The sequence below is a fragment of the Hipposideros armiger genome, unplaced genomic scaffold, assembly GCF_001890085.2.
Source record: "Hipposideros armiger isolate ML-2016 unplaced genomic scaffold, ASM189008v1 scaffold_13, whole genome shotgun sequence".
Lineage (NCBI taxonomy): Eukaryota > Metazoa > Chordata > Mammalia > Chiroptera > Hipposideridae > Hipposideros > Hipposideros armiger.
In genome coordinates, this window is record NW_017731363.1 from 2,111,406 (window position 1) to 2,132,397 (window position 20,992).

Genomic DNA, 20,992 nt, shown 5'->3' on the forward strand with positions numbered 1-20,992 from the left:
TCCCCAATTCCCCAATAAAAAAATCTTTTAAAAAAAATCCAGTGACAATATGAGAAAGGTGAGAGGCACCTGGCTCTGCCTGGTGTGAAAGAGCATTCTCTCTCTCTTTCTCGCTCTCTCTCTCCATGAATGAATGAGCATATGCCGCACACACACGCACACACACACACTTGCAAGCATCTGAACAGTCTACTTGCAGTGGTGGTACTACTAGAATGAAATCACTACTATGAAAACATGCTGGCTTTCTGAAACAAGCAGTTCCGAAAGCCCTGAGAACATTCCTGACTGTATAATCCTTTGACAAATGTTAATTTACAATGTGCTTCCAATAGTTACTTAAGCATTTTACTTTAAACCAGGATAAATTTCACCTTAACCCATTCATCCTCACCATATTTAAATACTTAAAGACTATGACACGAATTTCAAAATTAATTCTCTAGCATTTGAGCATCTACCCCATGCTCAACACTATACATGAGGTGCTGTGAAGAATTTATGACAAGGTGTTCCTAAGGAGCTCAAAATGGAGCAAGGAAAATAAGGCAGAGCTAAAGAACAATCAGGAGTAAAACTTCAGCACTACGTGGAATGATCTGGATGTTAAGGAGGAAGAGATCACGGTGGGCCCAGCCCCAGAATTCACCATCTTCTCTGGCTTCTGCTACCTGATGGGGTCCAGAACTTACTTTGAGCCCTGACCTCTCTTCCCAGCACCACTGGGCTTTGCAGCCAACTTGTCCTTGACAACAATTACTCACACTTACCATGTCCCAAACTGAACTCCTGGTCCACGACCTCTGGGCCAGTTTCTCTGGGTGCTTCCTCATCATCGCAGCAAACAGCATCTCCTCCCACTAACTGGTTCAAGCTAGAATTCTTGGAAGTCATCCTCCGTGCCCCCTTTTCCTCGCCCAACCTGGTTTCGTGGGTCATATATCAAAAACCTCTCGCACAGTTTCCATCCTAGACACCAAGGCCCACACCATCTTTTGCCAGGATTACTGCAGTAATCTAAACCAGAGAGTGGCAAACCATGGCCTGCTGCCTGTCTTTATATATAAAGTTTTATTGGCACCTGGCTATGCCCATTCGTTTACATTTTGCCTATGGCTGCTGTCACACTACAATCGCAGAGTAGAGTAGCTGTGACAGGGACACTCTGATCTGCAAAGCTAACTATATTTACTAGCTGGTCCTTTACTAAAAAAGTTTGCTGACCCTCAATCTTAACGGCCTCCCAGCTTCCACCCTCTCCTGTCCTACAATCAAACCATTTGTCATACACCAAGCAGAGTGACCTTTTCAAAACTCAGGACATCTCTCTCCTGTGCTTATACCCTTCCATGACTCACTGCTTCACTAAAAATAAAATCTAAACTCCTTTATGCAGCCAGCAAATGGCCCTATATGATCTGACCCTTGCACATGTCTCTACTCTCATCTCATGTCCCACCCCCTTTCTCCCCCACCCCCACTTCTTGCTCTCCATGCTTCCGCCCCACTGGTGCCATTATTTTATGTGGATCCTGGTTTCCTGTCTCTCTACCCCTCTAGGCTGTAAGCCCCATGAGGGCAGGAATGTGCCTGCCATATATCTCCAGCACAAGCACAGCGCCCTACATGCAGCCCTGGGGGTTTCCGTTAGTTGTCAGGACAGGACAGAAGGGTCTCGAAATTCAGTATAAGCCCTGGGTAACAGCATTCTGGTATCTGTTTCCATAATTACAACAAAATCAAAATAAGAAGTCTCAGGATTTCATTGCTGCAAAAGAAATTATTTTTAACTCAGATAACTCAGATAGTAAAACATAATTAAAATTCAAGTTTCCTGGGTATAGAACAGATAGAAACATATGATCGTTCTGTAAAACAATGACAATCTTAATTATGAAAATCCAAGAAATAGCACATGCAATCAGGAAACTGGCAGGGGGTGAGCAGCATAAGTGCTCACTAATTACCGTGCAGGAGAATCTAATGGGGACAATTTTTTTTAGGAAAAAAAAAGAGGTCTGCACTTACACTAAACCCTATGGAGATATCTTCTGGGGTTTGATGGGAGTGTTCTGGGAGTCAACAGGAAATCCGGAAAAGAAGGCAAAAACTTTAAACATTATTCGCTTCTGCCCCCACGTGGCCAGCAGTCGTACTGCACTCTCTCTGCCAATTTGGAAGGTTGCATTATGGCTCCTCTGGCTCCCGGTTATCATCATTGTGATCAGAAACTTTCAGGATTATTACTAGAATAGTCCTAAATTAATTCTTTCCCCGCATAATAGGGAAATAGCACCTATAACAATATTTTAAGATCTATCCAAAGTTGAAATCAAAGCAGCAGCAAATTGAGATGTGCAATGTGGGTTTTGCCTTTAAAGAAAGGTGCCCTCTCGGGCTGGGCAGAATGGTGCGTTGGTTAGGAGTTGGCTTGCGATGCCAGCTCTGAGCAGCAGGGCCCTGATTGGGATCCCACATGTGGGCCAGCAATGCTGTGCCCTCTACAGCTAAGATAGGGAACAACAGCTCAACCTGGAGCTGGGCTGCCCACGTAGGCTGCAGTGGGGCTGGCCAGCAGCGGGTGTGCGCTTACATGAGCCGCCATGAGCTGCGAAGAGCTGCCGTCAACAGCAAGCAGTCCAATGGCCAGTGAGCAACTGCCTCACCCGGGAAGAGCACAATGATCATACAACATGGGCCAGTGAAGTGACGTCCTCCACAACTAGACTAAAGAACAAAAGGACAGCAACTTGTCTGTTCCTCTTTCCCGATTCCCCAGTGCTGTTCCCCTCCCTCAATTCCCAAATAAAATCTTAAAAAAAAAAGAAAGGTTCCCTCTCTTTTGAAAAGAAAGGGAGGAAGGGAGGGAGGCACTTTTTATTCCTTTAAGCCAGGTGTAAATTATTGCAGGATCATGCTTAGATGACCTGTACTAAAGCCTGTCAGCTCCACTGGCCTGAGAAGTCAACGCCTCACTGCAAAAAGGCTTTGGAGACATTTCAAAAGCTTCTACACACTTACCACTAAAAATCAGCTTTGGCGGCCCTTCTTCGAAAGCTTAAATTGTGCACAAACACAAATGTTGAGCACAACTTAGAACCAACCCCAAAGGATGTCTGACCTAGTGTCCAATAAGCAAATATAAACGTCAGGGTTGTATGGAGAAGAGGGAGTTTTGCTGGGGACAACATGGCACTGTTCCTCTGTTTCCATGACATTAAAAATTGAGATGATTGGTCCTGGAAAGCAGGAGTCATCATCCTATCATAAAGCTACTACATATCAAAGTGCTAAATTAATGTTTGTTAAGCCAAACAAGTCAATTCAAGAGCAGAACAAAAAAATATAAAGAACATACACATGGGGGAGGCCAGATAGCTCAGTTGGTAAGAACGCAAGCCCTGAACAAAGGGGCTGCCAGTTGACTCCCACATGGGCCAGTGACGCTGCACCCTCTACATCTAAGAAGGTGAACAATGGCTCGACCTGGAGCTGGGCTGCCGTGAGTGGCCAGCAGCCGGCGAGAGCTGCTGTGAGCCACCGTGAGCGGCCGGTGACCAACTGCCTCAGTGGAGTAGAGTGCAATGACCATAACACCAACATGGCCTAGAGAGCGACGTCCTCCACAGCTAGACTGAAGAACAACGGCTCAGAGGTGTGGGGGAGAGAGGGGGGGGGGGGAATAAAAAATAAATAAAATAAAGCTATAAAAAACAAAGAACATACACATGAAAAAAAGAACAATATGCAGGTACAGGCCTAAAATGTTTGCTTGCTGTTTGTTGAGATGGAAACTACAGTTTAATTTGAGATGTCATTGAGAATTCTTGATTTCATTGTGTAAATGGAATCTCTAACAATTAAAGTCTGTCTCTACAGCAAACTTCTTTGTAAAATGATGACAAAGAGAGTCAAGTGCGCCAGCCCCAGAATGAAATATAAAAGCTTTGTTCAAGGATGATTCTCAAAAAAAAATTGCTAGAAAAGCTGGGAAGATTAAAAAAGAAGTATTAATAAGGCTCATCCAAGGTCAAATTGGGCTTATATTTTAATGAAGTTCAGGGGCAGCTCAATTACATTTAAAAAATAATAATTTCTCCTCTTTTTTTGTGATTACTATTAAAAACGTAGATTTTTTTTTAAAGGAGTAGAATCAGAAAAGAAAAAGCAAAAACATCCATACACATGACCATTTGGAACTTTCCCTAAGATTAAGTTAATAGTCTTAAGAAAAGGCTCTTTTTTCACCTACAAAAACTTTTAAAACAGGGCTGGCCAAGTGGCGCGCTGGTTAAGAGTTGGCTTGGGGCGCCAGCTCTGAGCAGCAGGGCCCCAGTTCGGATCCCACATGAGGGCCAGTGACGCTATGCCCTCTGCAGCTAACATGGTGAACAACAGCTTGACCTGGAACTGGGCTGCCATGAGTCGCTAGTGACGGCATACGCTGCAGTGGGACTGCAGTGGGCTGCTGTAAGCTACCGTGAGTGGCCGGCAGCCGGTGTGAGCTGCCGTCCAATGGCCGGCGACCTATCTGCCTCAGCTGGGAAGAGTGCAATGATGGTGCCAACTTGGGCCAGTGAAGCAATGTCCTCCACAACTAGACTGAAGAACAAAACAACAACAACTTGTCTGTTCCCCTTCCCCCAATTCCCCAGCACTGTTCCCATCCCCCCAATTCCCCAATAAAAAATCTTTTAAAAAAATGTTTGCTGTAAAACAATGTGCCGTGTTACACCAGCAGCAGCCCCATTTGCTCGTGTTTACTGCGTGCGTCTCTTGGTTGCATCATTTTCTCTTGTTCTTAATTTAAGCTCCTACTTTGTACAGTAACATGCTGTGCAGGCTTGTAGCCTCATAGCAACAGGCTGTACCACACAGCCTGAGTGTGTAGTAGGCTAGACCGTCTAGCCTTGTGTAAGTGCACTCTGTGATGTTCACACAATGACAAAATCACCTGACAGCGCATTTCTCAGAACGCATCCCTGTCATCAAGCAGCGAATAAATGCACTAACAGTATCTGCAGGCGCCTCACGGTGTAAAATGGGGATCTTATCTCCCTCCTTCCCCCCCAACACTTCTCCACCCCCTCTACCTCATGAATCCTCTTTTCAAAGCTGAGGACATTTACATCCCTGCTTTGAAGCCTTATCTTATGCATCCTGGGATTGAGTCTAAAAATTGAAAATCAGTAACTGGAGTGACCGTGTAAGTCTTCTTCACTGTAGAGTCAAGCTATGCCCCAGTTACATCTCCGTTCTCAAAGCAGATGCTATTCTTCCTGGAGCTTTTACCTGCCTTTCTCTTTTTTCACACTGTCTTTATCATTGCCCAGTTTGTTTGCGAACTATTCACTGTATTCGATGTTAAACATTTTTGAAGGAAGCAAGCCGAAGTATGCAGGTGTATTTAATTTGTAAAACTTCATCAAGCTATCTACACCTATATGGACACTTTTCTGTATTTACGTTATACTCCAATTTTTAAAAATTAAAAAGGAAGCATTCCCTCTTTCCTTGTAAATTGTGAAGAAATCAGTACCACCAAGGAAGAGAAAATTTTGTATAGCACACTTATGTATTTATATTAAGTTTATCAGCCATGCTATTATAGTAGTACAAAGTAGTTAATATATAATATGGCACATTATGTTAAGTTTATCAGCTCTATTAACAAAATGGACCTCGTAGATAGCATAATATCTGTCTGCTAACACTGATAATGATGACAATAACAACAGCTAACATGTTTACTGAGCACTTTTGAAATCCAGACATTGCCAAGTGCTTTATATTATCACATGTAATCCTCACAACAACCTGCTGTTATTATCATCTTGTCATTATTACAATATTACATTATTATCATATTGTTATAGATGAGTACATTGAAGCTTTGAGAAGTAATTTGCCAAAAGTCACACAGGCACCTTAATAATGGCTAATAATTTTTGAGCACATACCATAGACCTGACACTATTCTAAGCACTGAGTGTACTGACATATTTAATCCTCAAAACAATTGAGTTAAGTATTATCATTATCCCCATTTAACAGATGAGTGAATTGAGACACAACGAAGTTAAATGAACTTCTCCAAGGTCGCCCAGCTGGTAAGTGAGCCAACTGGGCTATGAACACAAGCAGTCCAGCTCCAGACTCTAACCACTGACCTATACAACACTCAGGGGTCACAGGAGGAATTTGACCTTGGGCAGTCTGACCCTAGAAGCCAAACTGTTCGTTATTCTGCTCTCCTGCCTAGCTATTACATCAACTGACATTCTCATTCTGCACACTGACAGTAAGGGAAGATGTGAATAAGTAGCAAGGTCAAATACTATGTTGTTCCTTTAAACAGCTAATACTCACCTCCAAATCACCTCTACCATCAGACTTCCCTAACTCCGTCTCTCTCTACTTCCAATGCACTTTGCAAATGCTTCTCAAATAGCTCTCACTAGAATGCATTCTGTTGTGTGAGGACAGGGTGGTCTGCAAGCTCCTCAAGGCCAGAGACTGTGCCCATCCCAGGCTTGGCAGAGGAGGCCCTAACATTGACTTTATAGCAACTGATGTCTTCCCATGCAGCTTGCTGCATGCCCATACCAGGAGTACTCAGTTTAATGCCAATCTTGCCCACTGACTTGTGACAAAGGCAGGGACCATCTGTGTCACTCCCTGGTGTAATCCACCTCCTAGCCCAGTGTCTGGCACACAGGAGACCATCTCTACATATTTGTTGAATGAATAAAGATCAGATGCTTAAAAACCCAGAAGGATATAAGTTTATAAAGAAAATGGGGCCAGCCGAGTGCCGTGTTGGTTAGGAGTTGGCTTGGGACGCCAGCTCTGAGCAGCAGGTCCCTGGTTTGGATCCCACATATGAGGGCCAGTGTGTTGCACCCTCTACAGCTAAGATGGTGAACAACAGCTCAAGCTGGAGCTGGGCTGCCGGGAGTCACCGGCGATGGCGTAGGCTGCAGCCCCTGCTGCAGTGGGCTGCCATAAACTACTGTGAGTGGCTAGCAGCCAGCGTGAGCAGCCAGCAGCCGCCGTGAGCGGCCATCCAGTGGCTGGTGACGGATCTGCCTCACCAGGGAAGAGCATAATAATAATACCAACATGGGCCAGTGAAGCAACATCCTCCACAACTAGACTGAAGAACAAAAGGACAGCACCTTGTCTGTTCCCCTTCCTTGATTCCCCAACCCTGTTCCCCTCCCTCAATTCTCCAATAAAATCTTTAAAATAAAAAAAGGGCCGGCCGAGTGGCTCAGTTAGTTAAGAGCTCGCTCAAGATTGCAAGCTCTGAGCAACAGTGGTTTGAGTCCCCGCCTGAGCTGAGCTGCTGCTGAGCTACCAACAGGTGACAGAATGGCTCAGCTAAAAAAAAAAAAAAAAAAAAAAAAAGGGCCGGCTGAGTGGCACGATGGTTAAGAACTGGCTTGGGACGCCAGAGGGCCCTGGTTCAGATCCCACATATGAGGGCCAGTGACACTGCCCTCCACAGCTAAGATGCTGAACAACAGCTCAACCTGGAGCTGGGCTGCCGTGAGTTGCCGGTGACGGCGTAGGCTACAGCCCCTGTGGCAGTGGGTTGCCAGGGGCTACCGTGTGTAGCCAGCAGCCAGCGTGAGCGGCCAGCAGCCGCTGTGATCGGCCGTCCAGAAGCCGGCGACTGATCTGCCTCGCCCGGGAAGAGCGCAATGATGGTGCCAACCTGGGCCAGTGAAGCAATGTCCTCCACAACTAGACTGAAGAACAAAATGACAGCAACTTGTCTGTTCCCCTTCCCAATTCCCCAGCACTGTTCCCATCCCCCCCAATTCCCCAATAAAAAAATCTTAAAAAAAGAAAAAGTGCCATGCTCACCTCAATAACACATATTTGGGGCTCTTCCTTATGCCCATCCACAGGCACCGTGGCTTGATTCATAACCCACTCCTGGACAGCATCAGTAATGTGAGGAACAACTGTAGAAAGAATTAATTAGCATAAAAGCTTATTTCATGGTCATGAGAAAGAAATGTATCACTGTCTTTAGAATCTCCCAAATAACCTGACAGCCACCTAACAAATTATATAAGCTACAGTCCTGATGCTATTATCTTCCTTCACTGAAATTAATACTACAGACACAGTATGGATTTAGTCATTGAAATGTTATGCCTTTTCTCTTGAAACTAACCGACCCCAAAGAACAAGAAACAGAAAGCAGAAATACCATCTTTGATGCAATTAGAAAGCACCTAGAATGTCAATGAAAAACTGCGCAAGGAGGGTGCTGAATGCTAGACTTCACAGGAAAGAAGGACGCAGAGTGGCCAGGCCCTGCAGACCCTGTGCAGCCCACCAGCCAGTGGGGAGGAGTCCACTCAAGAGGGTACAGACAAAAAAAAAGAAAGAAAGAAAGAAAAAAGGCCGGCCAGGTGGTACAGTTGGTTAAGAGCACGAGCGCTGAGCAACAGGGTCGCCAGTTCAATTCTTACATGGGCCAGTGAGCTGCGCCCGAGCTGAGCTGCTGCTGAGCTGCCAATGGGCGGCCGGGTGGCTCAGCTGGTGAGAGCGCATGCTCCTAACAACAAGGTTGCCGGTTCAACTCCAGCATGGGATGGTGGGCTATGCCTCCTGCAACTAGATTGAAAGTGGCGACTAGACTTGGAGCTGAGCTTGAGTCCTCCACAATTAAGACTGAAGAACAAGAACTTGACTTGGAGCTGATGGGTCCTGGAAAAACACAATGTTCCCCTTCCCCAATTCCCCGATAAAATCTTTAAAAAAAAAAAAAAGAGGGTATAGACAAGGTCTGTGTGCTGACCAGGGGCCTGTGACTGCTATGTCAGCTGAAGAGGCCAAAAGATAACATCCCCGCAAGTATGTGAGGCCCAGGAGTCCCTTGGGTGGTGAGCAGGCCTGCAGCTCACTATCTCAACTGGACAGACAAAAAGGTGACATCCATGTGGAGGCACTGGGACTTGGCATAGCCACCTAACCTAATGTGACAGCAAGAAGTAGAAACGTTTGCCTTCAGGAAACTGAGGCAAAGGTGTACCTGTCACCTGCCCCACCTCATACCTGCCATGTCCTCAAGGCAGGAGGAAGTCATCTTTGATTGGTGCATTTGGAACGACCCATTGCACATGCCCAGCCCACTCCTTTTGGGGAGAGTGAGGTGAGGTCCGCTGGGTTCTGCCTCCATGTGGACAGCACAGGGATTAGGGGTCAGGGCCCAGGTCTGGGGCCTTGCCATCTCCTCCATCATTGGGACAATGCAAATGTGAGGCAGATCTCCCTTCCGTGGGTCTAGACTGACACTTGGGGGGAAACTATTAGAAAGCATCACCGTACTGGAGATCTGTGCCACACCATCCAATTTTGGCAATAACATAGCTGACCTTTTGATCTCAATCTGCCCTATTCCTACATCAACTTCTCAGCTGGTTCCAGCATGAAAGTGATTTAAAGGGGACGCAGAATTATCACCTTTACCCTACCATGTAGGAAATACAAACGCAGACTTCAGAGGTGTGGGGGGGGGGGGGAGAGGGGGGGGGGAAATGACTTCTAAGACAAAAGAGAGCCATACTATCCAGGGAAAGGGTTGGTGAAAAAAGGGTCAGACCATGCTACCTGCCACTCCAGTTCAATCCCCCATTCCCTCCCCAACACTGTCCTTCTTCAAAGGGTAGTAATCATCATGCATGCAAAGATATAAGAGAAAAGGAGAAAAAGAACATATTAAATAAAAGACAGACCCCCCAAAAAAACAAACTGCACCCCAATCAGGTAAAAATAACGAATAAATGGTTCTCCATGGATTTTATAACTAAAAGCTAGAGAGAGACAGAGACAGATAGGCAATATATGGACTAAGGGAAGCAATGGCACTAGTAAAAATGAAAAACAGACGGATGAAAATACAAGCGGAAACATGGAGGATGAACTTGACACCTCTGAGGAAAAGGAAAAGATCTGAAAAGGATTAGAACTTGTAGAGTGCAAGGACCTCGTCACGGTCACATCTATTTTGAGCAGGGTGTAGGTGCTCAGCACACAGGGCTCCCTAATGTTTGAGAAATATAATACCTTGTACTGTTTTCCCCAGGTAGTCACCACGCCTCTCTTTATTAATCACATGCTGATATATCTTCCCAGTGGTGATGTTGTTGTCTTTATAAAGATTAATATCCAAGAACCTTTCATAATTTCCGAGGTCTAAATCAACCTCTCCACCATCATTTAAGACAAACACTTCACCTAGAAAAAAAGGGCAAAGTAAACATTTTTAATTTGCTTCCAGTAGATCATTTTTCAAAGACAGACACATTTTATTAAAAAGCTGCTAAGAGACTTATTTATAAGCCGTATTCTATCATCATTTCATTATTGTGATGAAAAAACTTAACAATTCAATTATATCCTTGAAAATGCATCAGAAAAATTTCGGTATCCTATTATGGTATTTTTTTAAATGCTTACTGAAATTCCGTATTCAAGAGTTAGATTTTTCAAACTCATCATATACCACATGAAAAAGGGACTCTGAAACAGCAATTTTTAAAATTAATAGCAATTTACTTCAAAGCACAGGTATCCTGGACTCTGGAATTGGCAGAAGAAAATTTTAATTGATTCCCTTCTTGATTAAAGCCACAATTAAACAGACAGTAGGTGAAAAGCAGGTTCCCAGGGAGCCCATGGGGCAACTTAGTGAAAGTGAGGCAAAAAAACCAGTGTGTGCAATAAGCCACCTGCACAGCAACATCATGAAAAAGGATATAGATGTAGACTTAACCACACAAGGAGTACCTGCACTGATTATTGGGCATGTCTCTGGGTCTCCAGTGTCACTTGGGGGCATCAATTGGGAGTCCAATGTTCTAAAGCCACCTTATAAGAATTGAACCTCTCCCTGATGAAAGGAATTCTATCAATTACTCCTACTGTGAGATGTTCACAGCAAAAAAGATTGGCTAGCTTATAAACCTAATCAGAAACTGTTTATATCCTCATTTATGTCTCCATTATAAGATATCTAAGTGTGGTCGGGAAGATCTCTAACTTGAAGGACAAAAGAGTAAATTGATGAAATTGCAATATTTTCATATTTCCCAAATTCTATTTACAGTTCAAATTCCACTTTCTCATGTTAATTAGGAAGCACCAATCTATGGAAAAGGCTTTTTACTTTGATCATCCTTAACTTCTGACAAATAAAAGAAGATCTCTGAAATCTCTTCAGATAATTCAAGCCAGATCCAGTTGGGCAATACTCCAGATATATGGCAAAGGTCTTCAAATTATAAATTCCTAAATTATAAAAGTATGTACACATTATGTTCTTAGAAGAGAAAGAAAAATTATAGATGACAAGTCTTTAAAAACTTCAAATTACATTAGATTTAATGTAATTATAATAAAAATTCCAACAGATTTTTTTAAAACTTGACAGTGACACCAAAGTTAATTTGGAAGAAAAACAGGTGTGATTACCAAACCAAAAAATAAATATAAATAAAATCCCTAATAATGAGTAACAGTAAGTAAAGGAAGATTGAAATACATATACATTTCAATATATATAAATATAGAATAACAGTAACAAATACACAAAACCAAAATATCCAAAAAGGTCTCTGTTATATAAAGGAATTTAATATGCGACTTAAAAATAAAAGATATTATCACAAATCAAAGAATATAAAATATTCAGAAATAAACTTCGAAGAAAAATATAGGAATTACATGAAGAAAACTTTAAAACCTTATTTTAGAGACATAAAAGGTGTGAATAAAATGAAAGCCACTTATAAAGTTCCTGAATGAGCCGGTCAATACTTTCAGTGTTGAATTTTTCCCAAATTAATTTAGAAATTTAAAGGAATTCCTGCCAAAAACTTCAAATTGATTTCTTTGACAAAATAATTCCTAGTTAATCTTGAAGACAGTGAACATTTTGAAATTTTTTTAAAAAAGAAAAGGCATAATGAGAAACGTCCTGACCTACTTGATAATCAAAAGCTGCAGCGATTAAAATGGTAGACAAGAAGAAACAAAGAGATCTGGAACAGAAGAGGGCACAAAGACAGAGCTAAGTATAGACAGAAATGTAGTACATAATAAAAGGTGATATTTCAAGTCAGTAAAGAAAGAAGGAAATCTTTGATAAGTGCCATGAGGAATAATTGGCTAGTCAGAAGAAAAATTTTGAAAAAATAAAAATTATGTTACATCCTTACCTCACTCACACCAGATGTGTTAACAATGTTAAAGTAAAAGTTAATTAAACTATAAAAGTGCCAGAAGAAAATATGGATGGATATTTAAGTATTCCTGGGGCAGAGGAGCCTAAAGGTGACATCGAAGGCAGAAACCATAAAGGAAACAGCTGATACATTTAATCACATAAATGGTAAATTGAAATGTATCAGGAACTAACTGAGGTCATTTTAAAACAAATTTCAAACAGAATAAAAATATACATATGATAACTATAGGTTAATATACTTTACACAAAGTATTCCTGAAAATCATTTTAAAAACCCAAAGGAAAGTTGGCATAACACCCGGCATTCGTCAATTTTACTGCATACCAAACAAGCCTAAAATCTCAGCAACTTACACAACATTTATTGATTTCTCCCTCATGTTACATGGGGGCTGTAGGCCAGTTGTGAGTCTGCTGGGCATTCTCATTCCAGGACCCAGGCTGCAGGAGAAATACATCTCTGTATGGGGCAGGCAGTTCTCATGGCAGAGGGCAGACGCACAGGAGAGACTGAGCCAATATATGCCATTGCACTGAAAACTTCTACTTCAACAAGGCATATGTCATATTCACTAATATCCCATAGACAGAACAAATCACATGGCCAAATATGGCGACCAACCTCTCCAGTTTTCCCAGGACTAATAGGGCTCCCAGGATGCGGGACTTTCATTTTCAAAACCAGGAAAGTTCCAAACAAACCAGGTCGAGTTAACCACCCTACATGGCCAAAGGCCAACGTCAATGGAGCAGGGAAATTTACTGCACAGGACTTTGGGCGACCATTTCAAACAAAAATACAGTCTACCACAGACTTGAATAAGTCATTCCAGGGACATAATGAAAATCAAATCTAAATTAAAACAATGAAATACCCTTTTTTGGTTTTTGCTTTATGGTCAGGTTAGTAAAATTGAAAAAGAATAATATTCAGCAAGGGTATAAAGAATTGGGTCTTCTGGGCCGCCCAAGTGGCGCGTTGGTTAAGAGCTGGCTTGGGACACCAGCTCTGAGCAGCAGGGCCCCGGTTCGGATCCCACATATGAGGGCCAGTGACACTGCCCTCTACAGCTAAGATGGTGAAGAGCAGCTCGACCTGGAGCTGGGCTGCCGTGAGTCACTGGCAACCGAGTACGCTGCAGCCCCTGCTGCAGTGGGCTGCCATAAGTTACCGTGTGTGGCTAGCAGACAGCGTGAGCGGCCGGCAGCCGGTGTGAGCTGCCAAGAGCCACCGTGAGCGGCTGTCCAGAGGCCGGTGACCGATCTGCCTCACCAGGGAAGAGCGCAATGATCACAATACCAACATGGGCCAGTGAAGCGACGTCCTCCACAACTAGACTGAAGAACAAAAGGACAGCAACTTGTCTGTTCCCCTTCCCCCGATTCCCCAGCACTGTTCCCCTCCCCCAATTCCCCAATAAAATCTTTAAGAAAAAAAAAAAGGAATTAGGTCTTCTTACACACTGTTGATGAGGATGTAAATTGGCACAGATCCACAAGCCTTATCGGAAAAATCTTGGAGACAAGATGATAGTTGGAATTTGGAATTTTTCTGATTATAGAAAGGACATAAGATACTTTCCATATATGAGAAAACACCCCAAAAACAAACACATTCCAAGTGGAATAAAGACTAGAAATAGCCACCGCTTCATGAAAATTTTTCAATTTCAAAACTTTTGAAACAATGAAGAATTTTAAATTTTCAGAACTTTATGGATTTTGGAGTTATAAATAAAGGATCATGAACCTAAAAACCTTTGTCAATATGCATTATGTGTCAAAAGGCTGAAAAACATACCTACCTGTCAAATCAGAAATTCCGCACCCAGGTGTTTAAAAAAATAAATTTTAAAGATTTCCATCACAGTGTTGTTTATATTAATACATTGGAAATTATTTCCTATTATTGTTCAGATTCTGTGAAGCCTTTAAGAGTACAGAATACATTCTATATTGTCTGAATTTTTCTCTTAACAATAAAATGTTAAGAGAAATATATTACCTTTATGATAAAATAAAACTAATTCATACTGCAAGTGGTACAATGAAAATGGTGTCCTCACATATTGTTTTCCAAAAGGGTGAACTAATTTGGAATGTCGTCAGCAATCTGAACAATGTATCAATGACCATGAGAATATCTGCATATTCATAATGTATGATCCAGCAGCCCTACTTCTGGAACTCTATCCTAAAGAAATTATTCAAAATACAAGAAAGAACTGCAATTTAACCCAGTGCTTTAAAAGTGAGGAAGTGGTTCTCTTTCATACCATGCTCATAAGGTGAAAAAGTGCCGGCATCGATGTTGATATAGGGGTCGATTTTGATGGCAGTAACTCGGAGTCCACATGACTTTAGAATCGTCCCAATGCTGCTCGCAATGATCCCTTTCCCAATGCCCGAAATGACCCCACCAGTGACCAGGATGTACTTCATTGGCAGAGGAGTGGCTGGGTGCCAACACCCAGCTATAACCTGAAAGGTAATAAAATTGAGGATCAGAGAACAGAAACATGTTCGTAAGCCAGTAAATCAGAGAGTGTGTTAAACCAGAATTTCAAAAGAACACTGCATTTTTCTATCTCACCTAAATATTTGAAACTTTTGAAACAAAGTCTTATCTTAGGCTTTTCATTTTTATCAAAATGTAAGAAGCTGTAGCTACTTTCTGCAAGCAAAGTGGCTGACTCCATTGACCTGATTTTCCATTTACCTCAACTCTGTCATGCAACCAACTTTGTCATGAAAAAACAAATTTCTCTGGGAAGCAGAGGCATGGTAAAATTTATAAGAGATCAGGTGCTCTTGTCAGACAGATGTGTACAAGCTGTACCTGGGCAAGTTACTAATCCACTCTGTGCCTGTTTCCTTACCCGTGTAAAGGAATAAAAATAACAGTCCCTTAGAATTCAGGGGAGGAAACTTCCAGTCAAGATGGCAGAGTAGGTAAATGTTGTGCTTGCCTCCTCTCATGACCACATCAAAATTACAACTAAACTACAGAACAACCATCATTGAGAATTGCCTTCAGTCGAGCAGAACAGAAGTCCTATAACTAAGGCTATACAGAAGCAGCTACTCTGAGACTGGAAGGCGTGGCAAAGATGCGGAAGGCCTGGTCCCACACCCATGTTTGGTAGTTAAAAATCAGGAGGGATATCTCTGATATGAACCCCTTGCTGTAGAGGTCCCCCTGAGGGGCAAGGGGTTCCAGCCCCACACAAGGCTCCCCACTCTGGGGTTCCAGTGCCTGGAAGAGAAGTCCCCACAACTTCTGGCTATAAAAACCAGTGGAGATTGTGGCTGAGTGAGACAGAGGGCAGCTGGAGTCCCAGGAGCTCCTCTTAAAGGGTCCACGCATGGACTTACTCCCTGATGGACTCACTCACTCTGAGCTCCAGTGCTGGGGCAGCTGCTCAGGGGGTGCCAGGGACATATGGGGAGAAACTGAACTGTCTGGCTTCAGGACAAGGGCTGGAGGGACAGCTTTCTCCCAGACACACATGCTGGCAGAAGCCATTGTTCCTTTGTGAAGCCCTCCCCCATCCCAGCATGCAGACACAGGTGGCCGCCATATCAGGATCTCCATCGACCTGGCCAACACTGTTCCCCCACTCTGGTGATTCCCTGAGACCCCATCCCACTCAACTTGCGGGCCCACCAAAGCCACTTCCAGTGTCTTCCATACAAACAGCCTGTCTTGGCTCATGCTGTGGATTTTCTTAAAATCTCCCAAAGGTTCACAAACCCAAAACAAGCAGCATCTGGTCTCGGCATGCCCCATACCTCTTGCTAAGTAGTCCCGACCATGGCACTAGTGGTAGTCAGCCTTGGCTGGCAGCGTATCCTTTTCTAGGCACCTCCAAGCCCAGCACAAGTGGCAACCATCTGCAGATCACTTTGCAGCTCATACCAAGTGGCCCCGGACAGGCCATAGGCAGCAGCTGACCTTGGCCTGCACCAGAGCCCCTCCCAAGAGGCCCCAGAACCAACACACCCCAGTGGCCAGTTTCAGACCACACCAGAACACCACAAAACCACCTTTACAAAAGACACACCCAAATGGCACACTGGGCAGGCACCAGAGCCCTGCTAAAGAAAATCCTGCTCCATAGGGTCAGCCCCTGCACAACAACTCCTCCAATGTAGTCACAGCCAGTCCTTACAACCAATCAGCCTGAGGGCCAATCCTTCCCATTCACATGCAAACAGCAATCAAGGCTCAACTACAACAGGAGGGCACACACAACCCACACAAGTGACACACCTGCAGTACTGGGCTCAAGTGAACAGGGAGACTGCACCACTGGGCCCCACAGGACACCTACTACATAAGGCCACTCCACTAGGACCAGGAGACATAGCAGCCCTAATACATAGAAACAAACACAGAAAGGCAGCCACAACGGGGAGACAAAGAAATATGTCCCAAATGAAAGAACGGACTAAAGCTCCATGAAAAGAACTAAACAAAATGAAGACACACAATCTACCAGATGCCAAGTTCCAAACACTGGTTATAAGGATGCTCAGTGATCTCAGGGAGAACGTCAACAAAGAGATAGGAAACATAAAAATGGAGACAGAAAACATAAAAAAGTACGAGTCAGATATGAAGAATACAATAACTGAAACGCAGACTACAATGCTGTGTCAGTGTAGGTTCGGTGATTGTAACAAATGTACCACTCTGGTGGGGAGGTCGATAGTGGGGGAGGCTGTGCACATGGGTCAGGGTATATATGGGAACTCAGTACTTTCTGCTCAGTCTCACTGTGAACCTAAAACTGATCTAAAAAGTAAAGTCTATTTTTTAAAAAAATCAATATTCAAATACGCCAACATGAAAAAATCTCCTAGGTGGTTATCAGGATTAACTGAACTAAGATACAGATCAGAGGTCAGCAAACCAGAGCCCACTAGTCACATCTGACCCACTGTCTGTTTTTCTATGGTCCCCAAGATAAGAATGTTTGTTAACATTTTGAATGATTAAGAAAAGATCAAGGGCCGGCGGAGTGGCTCAGTTGGTTAAGAGCTCACTCAAGAGTGTGAGCTCTAAGCAACAGAGTCACCAGTTCGATTCTCGGCCCGAGCTGAGCAACCGCTGAGCTGCCAACAGGTGGCAGAATGGCTCAGCTTAAAAAAAAAAAAAAGATCAAAAGAAGCACTTTTCATGATATATTAAAATTGTATGAAATTCAAACTTCAGTGTCCATAAATCAAGTTTTATGAGCTCACCGCCACACCCACTCACATATTGTCTATGGTCACTTTCTCACTACAGTGGCAAAGCTGAGTAATTGTGATGACAGAGACCTCCGGCCTACAAAGCCTGAAATATTTACTATCTGGCCTTTTACAGGAAATATTTGCTGATGCCTAGTATGGAGGGGGTCAAAATCGACCCCTATATTAACAGATAGTAAGAACTTAATAAAATTTAGCTATTAATGTCACTATTAATCATAATAAATGTATCTGCCTTAACTAAGCATGCTGAACACTGGATCTGTTTCATTACCTATCAGTTTTACCACGCAGGAATATCTAAGCAGGAAAAAAAAGAGAAAATATTATGTCATAAGGAAATTTTATTTGACTTTTCTGCAGCTGTCTGATTCAAACCCTTTTGTTTGAGAGTCAGACATGAAGCCCAATAGCCACTTGGTGTTCTTTACTTTGAATACTATTGGTTTTCCTTTGAACCTGTGCAGGGGCCTTCCATGCTTGCCATTTCACCATGCATGTGAAAGTAAGCCTTAACAACGTTATTTGTGTAGTCATGGATGGCAGGCAAATGGGCAACTAAGACCACTAACACAAAACTACAACTGCAAAAAAAGAAAGTAACTAATAAAAGCTAATAAGTATAGGGCGGCCGGTTGGCTCAGTTGGTTAGAGCACAGTGCTCATAACACCAAGGTTGCCGGTTCGATTCCCCCATGGGCCAGTGAGCTGCGACCTCCACAACTAGATTGAAGACAACAACTTGACTTGGAGCTCAACTGTGCCCTCCACAACTAAACTGAAAACAACGACTTGACTTAGAGCTGATGGGTCCTGGAAAAAAAACACTGTTCCCCAATAAATTTTTAAAAAAAAGCTAATAAGTATAAATCCCACTTTCTATATTAATTTACCAATTTTTTTAATATCTTTTTTTTAAAGATTTTTATTGGGGAATTTGGGGGATGGGAACAGCGCTGGGGAATTGGGGGAAGGGGAACAGACAAGTTGCTGTCGTTTTGTTCTTCAGTCTAGTTGTGGAGGACGTCGCTTCACTGGCCCAAGTTGGCACCATCATTGCGCTCTTCCCGGGCGAGGCAGATCAGTCGCTGGCTTCTGGACGGCCGCTCACTGCGGCTGCTGGCCGCTCACACTGGCTGCTGGCTACACACGGTAGCCCATGGCAACCCATTGCCACAGGGCTGCAGCCTACTTCACCGGCGACTCATGGTAGCCTAGCTCCAGGTTGAGCTGTTGTTCAGCATCTTAGCTGTGGAGGGCAGTGTCACTGGCCCTCATATGTGGGATCCGAACCGGGGCCCTCTGGCATCCCAAGCCAGCTCTTAACCATCGCGCCACTCGGCCGGCCCAAATTCACCAATTTTTTAAAATACTTGGAAATGAAGCACAAATGCAATCAGGTAAGAACAATTTCAATTACCCATTTCTTTTGTCAGTCCTCCTCAAAGGAATGCCCATCCTGATTTTGTACCGTCCTCTGCTTATCATTCAAAGCAAACTATCTTAACTTAAAGGTGTAAAGTTATCTCACTTTTGAGCCGTGAGTTGAATTTGAACTAGCTGACCATGGTGAGGACGAGTGAGCCGAAGCCATCCACAATATACATGTTCCATCCCAAATGGCTTCCCTAAGTCCCTGGGCCTGCCTTTCTCTACACAATACAGTTAGTCTCCTACAATGCTCTTGTTCCTCTTCCCTAATCACCTGGCCATCCACTCATGGAATGAGATTTAGCTTAAAAGAGTCTCAATCCAAACCGAGCATGCTCCCTTTTGTAGATACAAACTGTATCTGAATATTCATCTCTTTCTACTCCTCCTGGCCCAGGTAGTCATTATAGTGGTAGTTTCTTCACAGCCCTCCCTTACCCAGCCCACTGTTGACTTCTTCTGTTTTGATAACTGCCCCTCCCCTCCTCCAGTCAGAGCCTGGATTCAAATGCTGACTCTGTCATTTACAGCTCTGACCCTGGGCAACTTCTTCAATTTTTCTAAACTTCAATTTTCTCTACATATGCAGTACACAGGAATCACAACAGTGCCTGCCTCATAGAAGTGTGTGGGCATTTATAAGAGAGTCCCAAGTGCTAAATTAATTTAGCTGTTATTATGTTCAGAGCCATCTACTTGCTGATTCAATCAGCTCACAAATGTTTGCTCAGTGTCTACTATATGCTTAGCATGTTCCCAGGTCCTGGGGATTCCTGGGGTGAACAAAAAGTCAAGGTCCCTGCCTTCTTGGACTTCACCTTTCCTGTGCAATTAAGGGGCAAATAAGCAATGCTGTAATTGTGCCTTATTCTGGTACTGTCACACTATTAAAATGACTTCCTATTTATAAAAGTTAGCAAAAGCAAAAAATGCCATAGAAAAGTGGAGTGTAGGCAATTACTGGTTTTATATATTTTCAAAAGAACAAAATACCTTTTTGAAGCACATTAGATATTTTACAAAAACCTTCTTGATTATATCACTTAATACCAAAGAGACACCTAGTCCTTTTTTTACCTCTTTTAAACAAACTAGTAAGTTTGAAGCAACATTTTTAAAACTGCAGGAAAAGGCAGGCTCTTCAAGCTACTTCCTTGAATCGAGATTTTTTTTTCCCCATGTGAAGAGTGAAGTTTTCATCTACTCATATACAGTGAGAGCAGATCAAATTGTCTATAAAAGAGGGGCTACACTGTCTGCTGTCCCACAAAAACATTACACAAGCCAGCTGTGTAATCTTACATTCTGTAGTAGCCATAGTAAAAAAATAAACAGATGAAGTTAATTTAACCCAATGTGTCCAAAATACTTGCATTCTACATTCTTTTTTTTCTTTCTTTTTGTTGGTACTAAGTCCTCCAAACACAGGTGTGTCTACCCACAGCACATCTGAGTGCAGACTCGCCCCATTTCCAGTGCCCAAGAGCCACATGTGGCGAGTGGTTGCCACACTGGACAGTGCAGGCCTAGAACAACTAAAATCATCAGAAGCACCAAGAGACACCTTGTCAACAACCATTTAAAACGTAATGCTAGAAGCGACAGTACTTACTGAATGGTCCCATTTTATGAAGCTCTAGAATAGGCAAAATTAAGCTATGATAGAAATCGGGGGTGGGGGTGGGGGTGGGTTGATTGGAAGGGGTAGGAGGGGACATTCTGGAGGGATGGAAATGGTCTATGTCGGGGTAGTGGTTACAGGAGTGTATAATTTGTCAGGCCCCGATCTGCACACTTAAAAGGGGGCATTTTATTGTATGTAAATTATACATCAAATTCGTAAAAATTGTTGGAAAAAAAAAGCTCTTTTGTAGAAGTGGCGTACTTCCCGCACAGTGAGCCCTAACCAGCAATTATGGGGGAAACGCGAGGGTCGTTGTTTAACCAGCGTATCGGTGAGGAGGGAACGGGAAGGCCCTTTCACTCGACGCGGGGCTTCACTTCCGCCAACGCCATCTCAGGGCTCTCGGGGCTCCC

General features: G+C 43.3%; 1 protein-coding gene across 7 annotated transcripts in view; it reads right to left on the bottom strand.

The window, feature by feature from the left end:
- Positions 1–20,992, bottom strand: part of CTPS2 (CTP synthase 2) — a 106,889-nt gene that overhangs the window by 81,292 nt on the left and 4,605 nt on the right. For all 7 annotated transcript variants that reach the window (XM_019666470.1, XM_019666462.1, XM_019666479.1 and 4 more), the window contains 3 exons: positions 14,545–14,749; positions 10,087–10,257; positions 7,873–7,973 (listed from right to left, as the gene is read on the bottom strand). In XM_019666470.1, coding sequence (XP_019522015.1) covers positions 7,873–7,973; positions 10,087–10,257; positions 14,545–14,710 — 438 coding nt within the window. In that variant the 5' untranslated portion in view covers positions 14,711–14,749. The remainder of the gene's footprint in view (positions 1–7,872; positions 7,974–10,086; positions 10,258–14,544; positions 14,750–20,992) is intronic.